Raw genomic sequence first — 20738 nt, forward strand, 5'->3', positions numbered from 1 at the left:
GGGTTCAGAAGGTTTACCAGGATATTGCCTGGTCTTGAGGGTTTGTTTTGAGGAGAGGTTGGATAAACTCATTGCTTTTACTGGAAAGACAGGCTGAAGAGTGACCTGACACAGGTCTATAAATTTGAGGCATAGGGTGGATAGTTGGAGGCTTTTTCTCAGGGTGCTAGGATTAACTACAAGAGAGCACAAGTTTAAGGTGAGAGGGGGAGAAATTTGAGGAAAACACTTGTGTGGCTGGTGCCTGGAATTCACTGCCAGTGGAGATAGTGGAAGCAGGAGTGTTAGCAATGCTTGAGAATATCTTGATATTCACATGAATGCAAGGTGAACAGAAGGATAGAAACAGCATATGGGCAATAAGTAGGAATCAGCACTGGCTTGGTGGGCTGAAGGACCTATTCTTGTGCTGTTTTGCATTATATAGAAATGTCATCAACTTGACAAGTTAACTGTTTCTGTCCCTCCTCGGATACTGCCTGATCTGCCAAGTACTTCCAATATTTTGTTTGTATTTCAAATTTCCAGTGTCGTCAATATCTTGCTGTTATATTTGTCCCACAGCTGTTTAGCATTTGATGTTAGCGATGAAATCTGTTGAAAGAAAATATGTTCTACTGGAACAGAACTACTATTGTCTCTCTTTTTTTGCAATTAGTGTCTGAAATGGTGCAATTGTTTTTATTTTACAGCAATTGGCTTCAATGTTGAAACGGTAACCTACAAGAGCCTTAAGTTTCAAGTGTGGGATTTGGGTGGACAGACCAGCATTCGGTATGAAAATGCTCACTTTTCTGTTATCAACATTATTACCGTCTGTCTGCAAATAAAACCTGATTTTTAAAAAGGAGAGCTTTGATCTGATGAGACAAATTTATTTTTGTCAGTACGTTACCACAGTCGTCTTGACTGCAGTCAGAGCATGTGGTTTCAGGCAGCAAGTAGCAGAAGGGATTGGAAATAAGTGTCTTGGCAGTTGCCATCACCAGCACCACAGGAAGGTAAAGACAGACAATAACTGTTGGCCTTGTCAGTGCCACTTGATTCCCATCCATGAGTAAAAGGAAAAAGCTTGCTGAACTTAAAGGTAGCGATGCTGTGTAACAAGTGGTGTTCCACTAGGATTGCTGCTGAGACCACTATACACCATTTGTCTGGATAGTTAGGTAAGACTTGATGTTTTTCAGAAATTGCAGGTAAAACCAAGGTGAAGTTAAAATGGCAGTGGAGTCCAATGATGCAAGAAGGTGACCATGAATTTGCTAAATGGACATGGACACTAGCAAATTAACTTCAGTGTAGGGAAGTGAGAGATTGATTTTGATCAGTCGGGGTATCTAGGGTTACGGGGAAAATGCGGGAAAGTGGATGTGAGGAGTGTTGGATCGGTTTTCCTGTTGAATGGTGGTGCAGGCTTGAGGGGCTGAACAGCTCTCTCATGTCCCTGTTTTTCCTCTTAATGAGAAGGTCATGCACTCTGCAAATAAGTCTTGATCAGGGAAGAAGAATGGAGCTCTGGGAGTACAGTGACAATTCACGAGAGAATGATGTTAAATAGGCATGCTTGAAAACAAAACAGTTTGTATTCATTTCTAGACAGGTAAAGTTGAGGGAATTAGGTAATATGAAACCATGTATGAAAGCTTATTTTGACCATAACTGCAATGTCGTAAACATCCTGTGGTCTCTGTCTCTCAAAAATGAGTGAGGCACTGGAGATGGTTTTCTTAACATTCCTGAAGAAGGGCTTATGCCCGAAACGTCGATTCTCCTGTTCCCTGGATGCTGCCTGACCTGCTGCGCTGTTCCAGCAACACATTTTCATTTCTTGACTTGTACCCTTGCATTCGGTTCTTTTTATCTCTATCCGGAGAGATTGAATGAGCCGGGATATCTTTCTCTGTAGAAAAGACCAAACACTTTGGAATGTCCTGAGATTTGAAAGCTGCTAAACAAATGCAAGCTCTCTTTTGTAATTGTGTTCTTGACTCTCTCTCATCCTTTTCCATGCTCCCTGGCAGCTTATATTGTTTGCATTTTACTTGAATGTAATCATTTATTTTCTGGGCCTGCGCAATACTTTAGTTTTTGAATGCAAGGTGGTTTCTATTAAAACAATATTTCTGTGTATTTATATATTCACTCTCTCTCTTTTCAGGCCTTACTGGCGATGTTATTACTCCAACACAGATGCTGTCATCTATGTCGTGGACAGTTGTGACAGGGACAGAATGGGAATCTCCAAGTCTGAACTTGTTGCAATGTTGGAGGTAAGAAAGAAAATATCCTCCTTTTTTAAAAAAATTGAATTATTTAATGATGGTCTTTAAACATTTGAGGCAAATCTGTAGAAGGGCCTAGTGATCATGTGTGAGAAAAATAAAGTGCAGAGTTGTAAAATCCCTAAAGAAAACCTTCATCGCTTCAAGTACACAGCAAAGGTCATCAAAAGCTGTAATGGGAAAGTTTTACAATAATATTTCTGATGCTTTCATAGCTGTGAGTTGACCTGCTTCTTGGTTTTCAGTGGGGTGATCAAAAAGAATGCCACCCTAGTGTCTGTTAATTATAATTATCACTATTTTTGGAGGGGGAGAGACAAGTAAATCTTCACTTAAGACGTTTTGAGAGATTCCAACGCTGTTCTATATGTGTGAGCATTGCATCATTACCATGATGGGTTTAACAAGGAGCTTTGACCTCTGATAGTTCTACAAATGACTTTCTTGCTATCAGTTGTATGTTCAGCTGCACTTCCAAAGGGGTCATTTTCAGAAAAAAAGTGTAATTAATTTTTACAGAAGCTATTTAAGCACTGGGCTCACTTTCTTGAGCATATTGGTCCTTCAAATAAAGCCATGCAGTTATTGCATTATTGAAATTGTTACTTGCATCAAAATGATGTTCACATTATTTCCCTGTAGTGAAGTCACCCCAGCTTCAATGTGGGACTGATAATCTCCAACCCATCATATTTAATTCTCAGAAAACAAGATCATCCTTTCAGTAGTTCTAATGACGGCAGATTAACATTAACGACATGTGACTCTGCCAATTCTTTGTTAGAGATCTCCAGCTGTCTGCCATCCTGAGAGATCCTTGCCTCCCTTAAGGAAGGGTGTTCAAGAGGGTGCCGATAGATTTTCTATGAATGATAGCAAGCTTGAGGGATTTCAGTGGGCAGCTTGCTTACCTGGCAGCCAGAAGGTCATGAGTTCAAGTCTCTACTTGATTGCATAATCTAAGTTGAGTATGCAGCAAATGGCAGCAACAACAAATTGTTGGGAAAACTCAACAGGTCTGGTACCATCTGGTGGAGAGAAAGCAGAGTTAACTTTTTGGGTCGAGTGACCCTTATTTAGAATGGATTTGTCACTGGGTAAGGGTAGGTTAGGCCTCAGCAGTGAACTCAAGAGCTTGAGGGCCTTGAGCACCTTCTGCCAAGACCTTACCCCAACCTCCACACCCCAGGTCTGGTCATATGGGTTGTTACAACAAACAAACTATTGTCAGCTAATAATGATCCCCATTAGCTTTGCTTTTATTTAATATAATCTGCATTGGCATGTTGTGGAGGCACTCCAGTATTGGAGGAGCTGCCTTTGGGATGAGATGTTAAATTCAATGCCCCCTCTGTGCGCAATATATCCAATGGTAATATCATAAAGGAGATCGGGGCGCTCTTCCCAGTGTCTGGGTCATCACTCCCTGAAGTAGTCAAAATGCTTGGCCTTGTTTTACAGTTGCCGCGATGAAATTTTAAGGAGTTTTAATCTGCTTCATGTAATGACCTTTTTATCTCTTACAAACGCACAGCCGTGTGGTCACAGTGTCTGTTTGCTTGCAGGAGGAGGAACTGAAGAAGGCTGTTTTAGTTGTTTTTGCAAATAAGCAGGATATGGAGCAAGCTATGACTCCCACAGAGGTGGCAAACTCACTTGGTTTGCCAGCACTGAAGGATCGGAAATGGCAGATATTCAAGACCTCTGCAACCAAAGGGTCTGGACTGAACGAGGCAATGGACTGGTAATTACTGCACTGATAAATAGGACAACCTTACAATAATGCTGGCTAAGCAGGTAGATCTCTTACTGCTTGATTCGGAAGATGAAGTGTTCAAATTCCAATGTAGGATTTACAATATACAGTACCAGATGTAGTGAGGGAGTGCTGCACTGTCTGAACTGCTGTCTTTTAGATGAAATGTTAAGCTGAGGTTTTGGCTTGCTATTAGTTGATTCTTGAGTGAAATGTATGTAGAGTTTGTAATAGGATCTGGGAAATCGGAGTTTGAGGCATGCTTTCAAAGTAACCGGGGCTGTGTCTGAAATATTCAGTGCAGTTTGACAATTCAGAAGATGGGTCAAAAAGACAAGGGAGTGGTAAAGATTTTGCAGTGCGATGGTGCAGTAATGGGAAATGGTCTTAGTTTGAAGGATCTGGATATAACATTTTGGGTTGAGTTTTTCCTTTTTTAAAATGCAAAGTAACAAGTCATTGCTGGGAGTGTGTTATAGAACCCTCATATTAACTATTTGCCAAGATTGAGTATGCAGGAAAATAATGGTTGAACAGAGGTAATTCATAATCAAAGATCTTAATCTTCAATCGGAAAAATCGGGTTAGCAGAGGGAACTCGAAAGAAGAGTTCAGAGTGTGTTCCAGTCAGTTCGTGACCGGTTCTAGAACCAAACAAACTGACCTGTCTTCGATCTGGTAATGTTTGTTTAATGATTTTATAAAGTAAAGCATCCTGTTAGTAAGAGTGATCATAACATAGAATTTCCTATTCAGTTTGAGAATATAGATCTAAAGGCAAGTACACGAAGCCAGTTGGCTATAAAGGCCTTGGACAATTAGTTTAAAGGGTAAGGTGGTGGGAAAGCAATTGTAGGTGTTGAAGATATTTTGTCACTTTTAGACCTTTGAGAGTTAAGGCCTGTGAGAAGGCTGCACCTTCTGTGGCTTAGTAAAGGTTAAGAATGGTATCTGAAAGAAAAGACAGGTGCTGTGAAGATTAGTGGCAGCCTGGAAGATTGTGAAATTTTGAAAACCAAAGGATGATGAACACGTAATAGAGGTGTATTAGAATTTGAGGGTTGGGGAGTGTGAGGGTGAAGAGGAAGAAACTAAAGTGTAAAATTAGTACAAAACTAATTAGTAGCTAAAGTGTGTATTGATCTTAGAGGCAAACTGGTGAGTTAGAATGTGAAACAGAGACATCGGAGATTTGTCTTCACAGTAGATACAAAAAGCATGCCAAGTATTTGGTACTCAGTAATGAACCGGGACAAGTGGTGGACTTGTTAGTGGGTGAACATTTTGGTGATGGTGACCACAATTCTGTGACTTTCACCTTGGTTATGGGGAGAGATAGGTGCGCACAACAAGGTAGATTTTATAATTGGGGGAAGGGAAATTACGATGCTGTAAGGCAGGATTTGAGGAGCATACGTTGGGAGCTTAGGCTGTCAGGGAAGGATGTGGTGGAAATGTGGAACTTTTTCAAAGAGCAGATACGACGTGTCCATGATATGTATGTACCTATCAGGCAGGAAAGAAATGGTCGTGTGAGGGAGCCTTGGTTGACGAGAGAGGTTGAATGTCTGGTAAAGAGGAAGAAGGAGGCTTACATAAGGTTGAGGAAACAGGATTCAGACAGAGCAGTGGAGGGATACAGGATAGCCAGAAGGGACCTGAAGAAAGGGATTAGGAGAGCTAAGAGAGGGCATGAAAAATCGTTGGCGGATAGGATCAAGGATAACCCCAAGGCATTTTATGCGTATGTGAGAAACCTGAGAATGACGAGAACGAGGGTAGGTCCGATCAAGGACAGTAGTGGGAGACTGTGTATTGAGTCGGAAGAGATAGGAGAGGTCTTGAACAAGTACTTCTCTTCAGTATTTACGAACGAGAGGGACCGTATTGTAGAAGAGGAGAGTGTGAAATGGACTGGTAAGCTAGAAGAGATACCTGTTAGGAAGGAAGATGTGTTGGACATTTTGAACAACTTGAGGATAGACAAGTCCCCCGGGCCTGACGGGATATATCCTAGGATTATGTGGGAAGCAAGAGAGGAAATTGCAGTACCGTTGGCAATGATCTTCTCGTCTTCACTGGCAACGGGGGTGGTACCAGGGGACTGGAGAGTAGCGAATGTTGTGCCCCTGTTCAAAAAAGGGAATAGGGATAACCCCGGGAATTACAGGCCTGTTAGTCTTACTTCTGTGGTAGGCAAAGTAATGGAAAGGGTACTGAGGGATAGGATTTATGAGTATCTGGAAAGACACTGCTTGATTAGGGACAGCCAGCACGGATTTGTGAAGGGTAGGTCTTGCCTTACAAGTCTTATTGAATTCTTTGAGGAGGTGACCAAGCATGTGGATGAGGGAAGAGCAGTGGATGTAGTGTACATGGATTTTAGTAAGGCATTTGATAAGGTTCCCCATGGTAGGTTTATGCGGAAAGTCAGGAGGCATGGGATAGAGGGAAATTTGGCCAATTGGATAGAAAACTGGCTAACCGGTCGAAGGCAGAGAGTGGTGGTAGATGGTAAATATTCAGCCTGGAGCCCAGTTACAAGTGGAGTTCCGCAGGGATCAGTTCTGGGTCCTCTGCTGTTTGTAATTTTTATTAATGACTTAGATGAGGGAGTCGAAGGGTGGGTCAGTAAATTTGCAGATGATACGAAGATAGGTGGAGTTGTGGACAGTGAGGAGGGCTGTTGTCGGCTGCAGAGGGACTTAGATATGATGCAGAGCTGGGCTGAGGAGTGGCAGATGGAGTTCAACCCTGCCAAGTGTGAGGTTGTCCATTTTGGAAGAACAAATAAGAATGCGGAATACAGGGTTAATGGTAGGGTTCTTAGTCAGGTGGAGGAACAGAGGGATCTTGGGGTCTATGTACATAGATCTTTGAAGGTTGCCACTCAGGTGGATAGAGTTTGTAAGAAGGCCTATGGAGTATTATCGTTCATTAGCAGAGGGATTGAATTCAAGAGTCGTGAAGTGATGTTGCAGCTGTACAGGACTTTGGTTAGGCCACAGTTGGAGCACTGTGTGCAGTTCTGGTCGCCTCACTTTAGGAAAGATGTGGAAGCTTTGGAGAGGGTGCAGAGAAGATTTACCAGGATGTTGCCTGGAATGGAGAGGAAGTCGTACGAGGATAGGTTGAGAGTTCTCGGCCTTTTCTCGTTGGAACGGCGAAGGATGAGGGGTGACTTGATAGAGGTTTATAAGATGATCAGAGGAATAGATAGAGTAGACAGTCAGAAACTTTTTCCCCGGGTACAACAGAGTGTTACAAGGGGACATAAATTTAAGGTGAAGGGTGGAAGGTATAGGGGAGATGTCAGGGGTGGGTTCTTTACCCAGAGAGTGGTGGGGGCATGGAATGCGCTGCCTGTGGGTGTGGTAGAGTCGGAATCATTGGCGACCTTTAAGCGGCATTTGGATAGGTACATGGATGGGTACTTAATCTAGGTTAGAAGTTCGGCACAACATCGTGGGCCGAAGGGCCTGTTCTGTGCTGTATTGTTCTATGTTCTATGTTCTATGTTCTAAGGTTAGCAGGTGGGGGTGAAGGGGAGCAACTTCAAACAACCATGAGAGGGGGAGATGAAAAATCACTGGCAAAGCTGATGGAACTAAATGCTCACCAGTTCCCCGGACTCGTTAGCCACTTTCCGTACATCTGCTGAGCAGGGAGATGAGAGAGAACACTTTCACTGTCATCAGTTCTTTGTATGTCCCTTCCCTAGAGAGCTGTGAAGACTGATCATTGAACACAGTTAAGGCTGGTTCGGCCAGTTTAGTTCTCTCCAAGGTACAGGCAAGCAAGTGCTGGTTACATTACATCAATCAGCCACGTGTGTATTTGTATTAACTTGTGGTATGTTGGTATCACTAATTTAGTCAGCATTTATTGTCCATCGATAACTGTCCTTGAAAATGTTATAGTGAACTGCTGTAGTCTAGAGGTCAGGGACAGGTCCCTCCGTGCTGTTCAGAGGTTGGGCCAGGATGCTTCCCAGCAACTGAAGGAATAGTCAGAGTTCTGACTCAGTGGTGAGTAGCTTGAATGGGAACTTGTATGTGGTAGCCCCATTTCTCAATTGCCCTTGTCCTTTTAGATATTTGTGGGTTTGGAAGGTGCTATCTCAGGGACCTTATTTAGTTGCTGCAGCCCATGTTCATGTACCTATTGCCTTCTCAACGACCCCCCCCCCCCGGCCCTTGATGCCTGGTACCTGCGTGTAGAACAAATGATACTTGCCACTTTTCATTGCAAACCTGGGTACTGTTGTCTTGCTCTATTTGGAGATAGATTTGAGGAGTTATAAATGGTACTGAACGTAATGCACTGATCAGTGAAAATCCCCATCTTTAAACTTGAAGGAGTTATAATTCCTTCCTAACGGCACTATCTGTGGAGCAGCCTGCTGGTGTGGATTGCAGCAGTCTGAAATGTAACCTTGCAACAGCACTGAGAACCATGGAGAATAAATACTGCCTTCACAAACACAGCCAGCATCCTGAATGCAATGCTTCCTCCTGTAACTACATTGTGTATTCTCCACCAGCCTGTGGCTTGCAGGAGCTTTTTCATTCAAGTTTTGAATGAACCATACAGAACCAATGAGAAAATGTTTTTCATTATTGAATGTGTACTGGTGTTAACTGGGGCCTAACAACGCGAAGGTTACCAACAGGCTGTGAATCTTTGGACTTCTCTACTGCAAAGAACTTGAATGTTTAGTCATTGAATATATTCAAGACTCCAATTAGTATGTTAAGGGAGTTGAGAGAGGGAGAGAAGGTGGTGCTGAGGGAAGGGTTCCCGAATGAATTAGTGAATGCAGAGCAGCTTGAGCAGCTGTTTGTTCTTGCCTTGTCTTCAGATAAAATGGATCATGTGGGCAGAGTTTGCAGGCAACGTTTGGTCACCATTTAAGAGCTAGCATGTCTCTAGATCCTCACCATAAGTTCCTGGCTATGATGGCACAAACCAGACGATGACCATCTCCGATAAGAGACCATCCAACCACTGCCCCTTGACATTCAGTGGTGTTACCAATCCTGAATCACCCACTATCAACATCCTCTGGGGAGGTTGACATTGACCAGAAACTCCACTGGACCCACCATATAAACACAGGGCCTATAAGCAGGTCGGAGACTAGGAATGCTGCAGAAAGTAACTCCCCTGATTTCTGAAACCCTGTCCAGCATCCCCAAGGCACCAGTCAGGAGTGTGGTCAAGTACTCACCATGTCCCTGGATGGGTGCAGCTCCAACAACATTGGAGGCTTGTCACCATCCAGGACAAGTATTGCAATTCATTAGCACCGCATCCACAAGCATCCAGCCCCCCTCCACTGATACTCAGTTGCAACCGTGTACTATCTACAAGAAGTACTGCAGAAATTCAAAGATCCTTAGACAGCACCTTCTAAATCTATGATTGCTTCCATGTAGAAGGACAAGGGCAGCAGATACATGGGAATGCCACCCACTGTATGTTGCCCTCCAAGCCCCTCACCACCCTGACTTGGAAATATATCACTGTTTCTTCACTGTCACTTGGTCAGAACCCTGGAATTCCCTCAAGGGCATTGTGGGTCTACCTACAGCACCTGGACTGCAGCGGTTCAAGAAGGCAGCTCACCCCCACCTAGGCGGCAGCTGAGGGTGGGCAATAAATAGTGGTCCAACCAGTGATGTCCATGACCTAGGAATAAAGTTTACAGAAAGCTATTGGAAATGCTGCGTGTTTCAGCTTGTGTTGCTGCATGGCTTTGCTGGGTGTTAGTGTCGGTGAGTGTAAGCTCATGGAAATAAACTGAGGCAATTGTGGGGCCTGTGAAGATATTTTTCTTAATAGACTGAGTTGGCACTTTTTTTCCTGTCTTTCAGGTTGGTTGAAGCCTTGAAGTGTAGACAGTAAAAACAGTTGAGTTTTTCAATCTACTGCAAGAGCCACGTTTCCCACCACCACCTGAGGTCTTACACAAGAGCCACTTGTTCGATGGCGTGCTGCATTGACTCCAGTTTGTTTTTTTTTGCATTATCTTATTTATGTGGGTGTTTTTGTTTTTTGGCAATAAAATAACACTTTCAATTAAGAGATTAGCTTAACAGTTAAGGGTTACTGCATCAGGAAAGTGAAGTTATCTTTTAGTTGCTTTCATTTGACTTTGATCATACAAACACTAATAAAACATTCCTTTTTTCACATGGAACTATATTCTTGGATACGACTATGCTTTGGCTAAGTAATGCCTTTAAGGTTTTGAATCGAGCTTCATATATAAAAGTGGGCTGTTAGATTCTTAGCTTTTGAGCTAATTGTATTTAAAATTGATTTGAAACTGGGGAAGAAATTCTTGGATATTTTCCCTTCAAAAAAAGTGGTTTGAGTTCATTCTGTAAATATTTTGTCTTTGTACAAACCCACTGATTCACTGGTCATTCTGTTCAGGAACTTGTGGTAAAGGTTTAGGAACTGAATTCTGGGAAGCACAAGTCAAGAATGCGTGACTCTGTGTGGAAGAAGAGTCCATTTGTCCCATTGTGTCTGTGATGGCTCTTTGAGACAGTTAGTCAAGAAGATGGGTGGCATACCCAGGTAATATTGGTGAACTTGTAATCCACAGTCCTAGGGTCAGCCCTGGAAGTAGGGATTCTATCCCATTGTGACGGCTGCTGGAATTTACTTTTAATTAATCTGAGCTAAAAAGCTAATCTCGTAAAGCTGACTGTGAAGCTATCATTGTTACAAAACCCTGTCTCCTTCACTGAAGGAAATCTGCCTTCCCTGCCTTCTCTGGCCATTTTGGAGTCAGCATGTTTTCACTGTCTTTCAAATGGCTAGGGTAGGTCACTCCATTGGAGCAGACAACAAGTGATGGCCATGTCACACCCCATGGAAAATCAACCTCCCCTTGTTCTTTCTCCATGGCCCTGCTCACTTCCCAATCTGTCAACTATTCACTTGAAAAGAAAAGTCAATTACCAGTGAATATGCTGTCAGCTTTAAATCGCTACACGCCCCTGAGTAGAGAAAGTCTCCTCTTCTCTCTTCCAGTTCTTTTACCTAATGATCTTGTTTCTGTGATTATGTAAGATAAAATTAACTAAGGGGTTCTGTACTACATCTATGTCCACATTAAAAAATTATTCACCACATCCAGCCTTCATTGGAGAGTTTAGTATTTTTTTCTTTCTAGTTAATTCCTGGCTTTTGATTTTTGAGGGAGTCCATGTTGTTGGGATTAAAGGTGTTTCTTAGACTAACCTAATGAATTAGGAGCATGGGGAGGCTGCTCACTCCTTGGGACTGTTCCACCATTCAATAAGATCATAGTTGATTTGATGGTTCCACATTGTCACCTCCCTCTGATAATCTTTCACCAATTACCCCCCATTTTCACTGCCTGGGAGGAAGAGTTCCCAAGGTATTCGGTCCTCTCTACACCTTTCCTTACCAGGAAAGGTTGAGCCAATTAGGTCTACCTATTAGAGCTCAGGATGAGAGCTGATTTTACTGTGCCATGAAATTCCCTGAGGGAATGGGGCAGGCAGGGTAGATACCCAGATCTTTCTCGAGAGAGAGAGAGAGACTAAGGTGGGGGGAGAGAAGGGTCCCCAAGTTTAAGAAAGAGGTCTCTCTTGTAAGACAGACTTAAATTTTTTTTCTGGTAAGGGTCACTACCCTGTGCCATTCTCTACCTCCAGGCATTAGTGGAAGTTGGATTGTTCTGTTTGTTCAAGACTGAGTGAGTTAAGATTTGTATTGCCATGGGTTCTGGGAGGGGTCAGACGGGGGGTGTGACACAGCGGTCATAACCCAGACCAGCCCTCATCATATGGAAAGGTGGCACTGTCTCCTCCTGGTCCCAAGTTCAAGCCAAAGCACCCTGTCATTTAATTACTGAAAAGAAACAGATTCCTGAGCTGAAACACTTTCTTTCATCCATGATTTTGGTCCTTGTCACATGCTTTTTCAGTTCACTCACTCTTAGCTATAACTTGAAAGAAACCAAGGATTTTTAAGGGGCTGGAATGAAGGGGATCATCCTTTGGATCCTGCTCTAAGGAGGCCTTTTTAAATCTAGTTACCAGTCCCAGTCCAACAGATCAAGTAAGAATGGTAGGACACTGCCTGTTATTATACTGATCACCCCACGCTGAATCAGGAACTCATTGACTTTGACTCCTGTCCACCATTGCTTCCATTTTAAAATTCACCTTGTTTTCAAATCTCTCCTAACACAATCGCTAACTTCCTCTAGTTCCTCAACCTCCTGAGATCTCTGTGCTGCCCTGCTGTGCACACACCCAATTTTTACCTCCATCTTACCTCAATAATACACATCCAATTTTTCCCCCTGCTGTTTGGTTACCCTGACACCAGCTGTCTGGGCCTCTAACTCTAGAAAACCCTGTCTGAAATCTCCAGGCCTCTTTCCTTCCAGACATTTCTGAAGCTTGTATCTGGGCCGAAAGGTTGTATCCCTGGCTAAATAATTCCTTTCTAGAATGGTCTCCAATCTTTTAACTTGCTACTCTTATAACCCAACTGAGAATGTTGCAGGCGCTAATTCTAGACATGGTTACTAAAAACATTGCAATTTCCCAACCATTTTTTTATTCCATAATTTTGTCCATCAACATTATTTTTCAATTCTTAAATTTTACTTTTAAAAATGAATGAAAACTATTTGAGTCTGGTGAGAGCTACCATATGTAAATGTGCTTGTTGTGACCTCTGTAAATAATTGTGGGTTCTGGTTTCACCTGACTGTACCTTTAAAAAAAAAATCATTTTATTGTTTGGTTTAAGTGATGTTCATAATAATAAAAGCTGATTTTTACTCTTCTGAGTTTTCTTGGCTTTTGGAGCCTGTCTTTGCTCTGACATTTCTTGTTTTGTCTATAACTAAAGAACTGGGTAAAACTGCACTTTAAAGACTGAAGTCTTGCTTAAAAGAGAAGTTGAGCCTTTCTGCCTTGCACTCAGCAGAACTAGTAAACCCGAAACCAAATTGACTAAACTGGTGTCACTTCAGTGTTGGAGAAGGGAGCTCGTTGGTAATGATGTCCAAACCTTAGATGCAGCAAAAACAGTGTCATTCTTAGTTCTCCAAACAGACGTGTAAAATCTAGTCAGTGTTGCTATGGGAATGTGGTACAGTTTGGCGATCTCCATAACCCCAGTCTTCCTTTTTGATAAGTGTTTTGTATGTATGAATGTCAGTTGCGTATGTAAAGAGGATCCTGTGTATTAATATAAAAGATCTAAACACAAATGTACCTTGCAAAACTGAGCGATCATCAATTGTCTTCCAGTGTGCTGGTTAGCACAGTCTGGCTTATTGTCTAACTGCTGTCCAATAAAATCCCATTTGATCATGGGCAGACAGCATTGAGCCCGGGCTGGTTGTACACCATTATACGTGTTGTGAATGGTCACTGGGACATGTTTGATATGGTCTTTCTGTCATTGGGATGGACAGCTGACCAATCTGGCAACTCCAAGTCCTGTCAGCAATGTTGGAGTTCTAGATAATTTCCAAACAAGCTGTTCAGGTATTATTTCAACCTCAGGAGCAGGTGGGACCTGAACCCAGGTCTCCTGGCTTAAACATAAGGACACTTCCACTGCACTACAAGAGCCCTACTGTGTTGGAGTTCTATGTTCCTAGCATTACTAACAGACTTGTAAAGGAGTTGTCTATCAATCAAAGGAGATAGCACAAATGTTTTAGACCTTTGCACCCAACACCAACCTTTTTTTTTGCACTAGCTATCAGTTAGATACTACAGGGTCAGAGTAGAATTGGACCTGAGTTTTAAATAAAAATCACTGACTGACCAGTAACAGCTGTTAAGTAACTTTGAATTTTAGTATCATGGACTGAAATAAGGAAAGAACGGTTTTAAAAACCAAGGATTACTGCATGTTTTTGAAAGTGAGCAACTCCACATGTTGGAAATTGTGACCATAACATGGTAGAATTTCATTCATTGAGAGGGAGGAATCTGGGTTAGAAACACCTGGACTAAGGTTGAATGAGGGCAGTGCTGGTTGGAATGGACTGGTGAAGGAGTTTAGCAGCAAGAATGGTTAAAGGTCAATAGCAGACATTACAAAAATAGCCCATGCTCCAAAGAATTATTCCAGTGAGGAAGAAGGGAATGATGAACCATGGAAGTTAAGATTGTTTATTATTATCCTAAATTCCAGTGAGTTCAGGCCCAATCTACTCTACCTCTCCTCCTAAGACACCCCCTTCTTACCTGAGATCAGCTTAGTGCAGAGAATGTTCACTATCTCCAATGACATTTTATCTAAAGAAAGATAGACTGATAGTAAAATGTAGTGTACGAGGGTTAGTTTGATCTTAGAGTAGGATAAAAGGTTGACACAACATAGAGAGCCAAAGGGCCTGTACTGTTCTGTACTCTTTTAAAGACCCAAAGCTGTAGTCACAGTATTCCAGTTGTGGTCTGACCAGCGCCTTGTGTAGTTTTAGCAAAGACACCTTATTTTTATACTCCATTCTGTTTGAAATAAAAGCCAGCGTTCCATTTGACTTCCCTGAGTTGTTAAACGTGGGTGCTGGCATTTTTGTCGATGAGAATTCCAAAATCCCTCTACTGCAGTTCCCTGCAATCTTTCTCCATTTAAATTATATGCAGCTTCTCTCTTCTTCCTGCCAATTTCCCCACATTGTATTCCATTTGATGAGCTTCTGCTCGCTCGCTTAATTTGTTGGTATCCTTCAGCGGACTGTTTTCCCATTTCATCCTGCCTGCGTGCCCCCCCCCCCCCCCCCCCAATCTCTGCTCAAATCAAACTTGGCTATAGCTGCAGCACTGAGGCAGGATTTCACAATTCTGTCTTTAAAACATTGGTTAGGCCACTGTTGGAATATTGTGTGCAATTCTAGTCTCCTTCCTATCTGAAAGATGTTGTGAAACTTGAAAGGGTTCAGAAAAGATCTACAAAGATGTTGCCAGGGTTGGAGGATTTGAGCTATAGGGAGAGGCTGAACAGGCTGGGGCTGTTTTCCCTGGAGCGTCGGAGGCTGAGGGGTGACCTTACCGAGGTTTACAAAATTATGAGGGGCATGGATAGGATAAATAGACAAAGTCTTTTCCTTGGGGTGGGGGAGTCCAGAACTAGAGGGCATAGGTTTAGGGTGAGAGAGGAAACATATAAAAGAGACCGAAGGGGCAACTTTTTCTTGCAGAAGGTGGTACGTGTATGGAATGAGCTTCCCGAGGATGTGGTGGAGGCTGGTACAATTACAACATTTAAAAGGCAGTTGGATGGGTACATGAATAGGAAGGGTTTGGAGGGATATGGGCCGGGTGCTGGCAGGTGAGACTAGATTGGGTTGGGATATCTGGTCGGCATGGACGGGTTGGACCGAAGGGTCTGTTTCCATGCTGTACATCTCTATATGACTCAAAGTGAGGTAGTAAAGTATGATTCCCAATTGCCTGTTCCAGACCCAAACCCTACACTTAAAAAAAACACAGCTCAACAAAGTGATGGTTCATTTGATATTTAAAGGATCTTGCTGTACTTGTATTGACTGAGCTTGACTCCATTATGATATTGGGGTCGAGTGTGTTGCTGGAAAAGCACAGCAGGTCAGGCAGCATCCGAGGAGCAGGAGAACCATTCCTGATGAAGGGTTTATGCCCAAAACATCGATTCTCCTGCTCCTGGGATGCTGCCTGACCTGCTGTGTTTTTCCAGCACCACCCTCTTGACCCTGATCTCCAGCATCTGCTATAGATGCTTTCTCCTCCATCATGATATTGTCTGCTCCTCCACACTTGTTCAACCCGGCAGCAGACTGAGGGATATACAGTGATGTGGAGATGCTGGTGTTGGACTGGGGTGGATGAAGTCCAAAATCACACGACACCAGGTTATAGTCAAACAGGTTTATTTGAAATTATTCGAAACTTTTGGAGCACTGCCCCTTCATTAAATGAAGTGGCATATCCAGAAACTGACAATTTCCAGGCTGCTGAAGTGTCACTTTGCCAGGGTGAAAGGGGAAGTTTAAATCTGTATTTTGTGATTCTCAAAGAATGTGTCAACCTTCAGTTCTTTTTTCAGTTCAGTAAGTTCTAGAGATAAACATCAAAACCACAGCTGAGGCTGCTCAGGGAAATGAAGCCGAGCTATGTTAATGATGGAGCACAATGTAATCAATGGCAAGTTCAATCCATTAAACCTGAACAATTGATACTTAATCTTTTCTAAACTAACTGTATTGTAAATAATGTCCCAAGTTACTTTACTGGGCAGTTATAAGATACATGTTGGCACCACATTAGCAGACATTAACATAAATCATTCAAAGCTTAGTCAGCAAATAAGACTTTAAAAAGCATTTTGTTTTTGTAGTGATGTGGGAATTGCTCATTTGTTGCCCAGCCCTAATTGCTCAAACTCCAAACGCCACCTGGAGCCACATGTAGGCCAGACCAAGTGAAAATGGCAGAATTCTTCAACTTGAGAACAATAATGAACCAGATGGACTTTTACAACAATTGACATCAGAGAGAAGGTCATAACTTAGCTGAAGGTATTTGGGCCGAGGACACTACTCTGAGGAATTAGGGTTGTTGTGGTGTGTCACTACCCTTGGACTGGGAGGCCTGGGTTCAAGTCCTAACTGCTCCGGAGGTGTGCAATAGCAGGTTGATTGGGAGATCCAAGATGGCGGCAACCCAGCAGGTCTGAGTCTGCAGAGCTCTGCCCAAGACTCGGGCAGAATGGGGTGCCCACCTTCACTTCACCTGTTAAATCACTTAAAATAGTTTCTGCCCATCATCCTTAGCTATTTTGCATCAAACTTTAACAGTTTGGTGCTTTTTAAAAAATGATTAAGGGCAAGAGCACCCGCAGTTCACAACAGGCAGGGACCCCTCCCACAGCAGCAGCAGAGATGTCCGCGGCTATCGCGGGGGGTCTTACCTGTGGCGGTGATCCTGATCTCGGAGTTTGTTAAACTCTGAGAGAAGAATGATGTGTCCATCGAGGAGACCTGGTCCAGGTGGGACTTGATCTCAGTCATGCTACAGAAGCATGACTGAGAGATTTGGAAACTCGGGTAGTGTTGGAGGGGCGGAGCAACGGGCCGCAGCCTTGGAGACTGCTGCTGAGTCATCCGTAGGTCAGGTCCGGGCTCTGGAGCGGCAAGTCCGGACCCTGGAGGATCTTACTGACAGCCTCGAAAGGTCGTCGGAAAAATATTTGGTTGCTGGGCCTTCCCGAACGGCCGAAGGAAGGCCAGCTTGTGGATTTCCTGGAGCAATGGCTCCCACAGCTGCTGAAACTGGAGTCGGAGCTGGGCTGGGTACGGGTGGAGCGGGCCCTCCGGGTCGCTGTACGCAGGCTTGGGTTGGACCCCCATCTGATCCTAGTTCGACTTCAACATTATAGAGAAAAACAAATGTTGCTGGAGGCCTCCAGAGTCTTGGGGAAGGATCCCCAGGCCATGATGTACAAGGGCTCCAAGATAATGTTGTTTCAGGACTTCTCTCCAGCCGTGGTCTGCAAGAGGAGGGCATTCGACGAGGCAAAGAAGCGTTTGAGACTTAATTATTCAATATTCCATGCGATATCCAGCAATGCTGTGCTTCAGTCGTGGAGGATCCATATATAACTTTGGATCACCAGAAAAAGTAAAAGAATTCCTGGACGCTCTTAAATAGACTGCAGGACTTGAATTATACGGACACGACTTTATTTTGCTCCCCCCCCCCCACTTTGGCTTTCTTTCTTCCTTTTTCTTTTCTTCGTTTTCCCTTTTGGGGGGGGGGAGAGGAAGGGTTCGTTCCTTATTCTCTCTCAGGTTTCTTATCTATAGCTCGTGTGGTTTATCTGATCATTGGGGATGTCTCTGAGTGGGTTTTCTTTTATTATTTAGTCACTTAATACTTGCTGGGATTGTAATTTTGTAATCTTATATATTTTTATCTTGTGCTGTTTTGTTAAGTATATCTAGGTGATAGTGTGGAGGGGTGGGTGGGTCACACACTGTTAACTGTTTATTAGATACTGGAATTTATTTATTTTATTTTGTAATGCCTGGGCCAAGGGCAGGGCCCTAGCTGGGAGAGGTTATGGTGGGGTTAATGGAAGGTAGTAGTGCCCCCTGTGAGCAAGGGGGCAAATCTCCCTCTAAATATATTTTATGTTATTTTTATTTTGGAGTAGTTCTTAGTTGTTTTGATTTAACTGTTTTAAAGAGTTTTTTTTATACGTGAACTTTTTATGGTCTATATTCAATGTCTTTTGGGTTGGGTTCTTCCTCCTGGGTAGTCTCTGGCCTGCCTGGACGATCATGGCTAGCCATTCGTTTAGGTGATGCACCTGGAATGTCAAGGGGAGCCACTCGCCAATCAAAAGGAAAAAGATATTATCAAGTCTTAAAAAAGAAAAGGTTGATGTAGCTCTCTTACAGGAGACACATCTACTTGATAAGGCACACTCAAACCTGCAAAAGGGTGGGTTTGACCAGGTGTTCTTTTCATCTTTCAGCTCAAAAAGCTGGGGAGTAGCTATTCTTATTCAGAAGAGTCTTCCCTTCCAAATGTTAAGCCAGATAAAAGATGAGTCTGGACAGTATATATTGATTTAAACCCTAATATATGGAGAGGAATACGGGATTTTGAATCTTTATTGCCTCCCGGCTCACTCTTTTAAATTTGTAACGAAAGTGTTCTCTAAGTTGATGGCTCTTGGGGTCTGCCATACAATTATAGGAGAAGATTTTAGTTGTATTATTGATCCAGAGACGAACAGGATACCTAGGTGCTCTGCAGTCATATCTCTGAGATCTAGGCAACTGACGGATCTGAATAGGGAGTTGGGGCTGATAGATTGTGGAGGTGCCTTCACCCCCAGGGTAGAGACTTTACTTTCTACTCTAACCCACACAAGTGCCATACCAGAATTGATTTTTTTTTTGTCCCCTTGACCCTTTTGAATTCGATATTGTCGTGTAAAATAGGTAATATAACTATTTCTGACCACGCCGCAGTAAATATGGAGGTTAAGCCTAGTGATGATGGGTTAGGTCCCTGACATTAGCGTATGAACCCTTTTTTATTGAAGGACAGCAAGTTCATAAAATATTTCTTGCAGGAATTTAAAATCTTCTGGGATATTAACTCAGGCATGACCGATAACCCTTCGGTGATGTGGGAGACTGCTAAGGCATACGTGCGAGGCCTGGTCATCTCATATTCTGCAACACAGAAGAGACAAAAGGGAGAGCAACAGGGTCTGCTCGAGAGCAACAGCGTGTGTTGATAGGCCGTCCATTACTAAACTACAGCAGATCACAGCCCTTAGGACAGCCTCGAATACCGCACTTACCCAAACAGCAAAGAGGGAAATATTATTCGCAAAGCAGATATTATTTGAATAGAGTGACAAGCCTGGCAGGTATCTAACGTACCTTGCCAGAAAGGAAAAGGCTCCCCAAGCCATTACATCTATTAGAGAGAGTACCAGTACCCTGACTTATAATCGTAAAAAGATCAATGCAGCCTTTAGGAAGTATAAGTCGCAGGACTGTGAGGACAGAACGAGGAAGATGGAGTCTTTCTTTAAAAAATCTGGCCCTGTGGAGTATCTTCAATTGAGTGGCATGAGTTCTGTTACAAATAGAGATCCTCCTAGCATTCTCCCAGACATCCTCCCACATTTCTAAGGAAATTTCCAACCCTAATTCTTGCCTCTAGGTTTTATATAACCGTTCCAGGTCCTTCGAGACCTTATTGCATAAGTCAGTGCTAGAGAGTACTGACCGAGGGCGGAGCCATCAGCCAGAGCACTCTCCTTTCCCTATCCGATTTGTAAGGATTGATTATCAATGTGGTCTTCTTTTGTATAAAGTCTCGTATTTGAAAATACCAAAAGAGATCCCTGCTGGGCAACATCAGGGCAGGTGTCGTTCTTGAATGACCCCTGGCAACCCAGGAAGTACAGGAGGTAGTGAGGCAGCTTCAGAGTGGCAAAGCACCTGGACCAGACGGATTCCAGGCTGAGTTTTATAAAGAATTTATAGGGTAACTGGCCGGGCCACTCATAAACATGTACAATTACTTACATAGTCAGGGCTGCCTCCTGCCTTCGTTGAGAAAAGCAAATATTTCTCTCATTTTTTTTTAGATTAGATTACATTACAGTGTGGAAACAGGCCCTTCGGCCCAACAAGTCCACACCGACCCGCCAAAGCGCAACCCACCCATTCCCCTACATTTACCCCTTTACCTAACACTACGGGCAATTTAGCATGGCCAATTCACCTGACCTGCACATCTTTGGACTGTGGGAGGAAAGCGGAGCACCCGGAGGAAACCCACGCAGACACGGGGAGAATGTGCAAACTCCACACAGACAGTTGCCTGAGTCGGGAATTGAACCCGGGTCTCTGGCGCTGTGAGGCAGCAGTGCTAACCACTGAGGGTCTGTGGGACATGACAATATGGTGATGGTGGTGTTTGGAAATAGTAAAGGTTAGACTGTTGTAATAAAGGGCAGTAGGGAACCAGATAGAACTTTGTGACAATCATTTCACAATAATTCAATTCTTAACACCAGATTTTACTTGAATTCAAGTTCCACCATCTGTCATGGTGGGATATGAATCCACAGCCTGAGAATATTATCAGTGTCTCTGGATTACTGAGTTAGTG

The 20738-nt window shown here is 43.2% G+C and overlaps 1 protein-coding gene across 1 annotated transcript in view; it reads left to right on the top strand.

Annotated features, from left to right (window-relative positions):
* The window catches only part of arl1 (ARF like GTPase 1), a 28363-nt gene extending 15480 nt beyond the window's left edge, over positions 1-12883 (top strand). The window contains exons 3-6 of the mRNA XM_043708729.2: positions 693-774; positions 2159-2270; positions 3848-4026; positions 9915-12883. Coding sequence (XP_043564664.1) covers positions 693-774; positions 2159-2270; positions 3848-4026; positions 9915-9945 — 404 coding nt within the window. The 3' untranslated portion in view covers positions 9946-12883. The remainder of the gene's footprint in view (positions 1-692; positions 775-2158; positions 2271-3847; positions 4027-9914) is intronic.
* Positions 12884-20738: the final 7855 nt, after the last annotated feature.

The sequence above is a fragment of the Chiloscyllium plagiosum genome, unplaced genomic scaffold (assembly GCF_037043375.1).
Source record: "Chiloscyllium plagiosum isolate Xiang-an unplaced genomic scaffold, Cpla_swu_hap1 HiC_scaffold_19, whole genome shotgun sequence".
NCBI classification, from domain to species: domain Eukaryota; kingdom Metazoa; phylum Chordata; class Chondrichthyes; order Orectolobiformes; family Hemiscylliidae; genus Chiloscyllium; species Chiloscyllium plagiosum.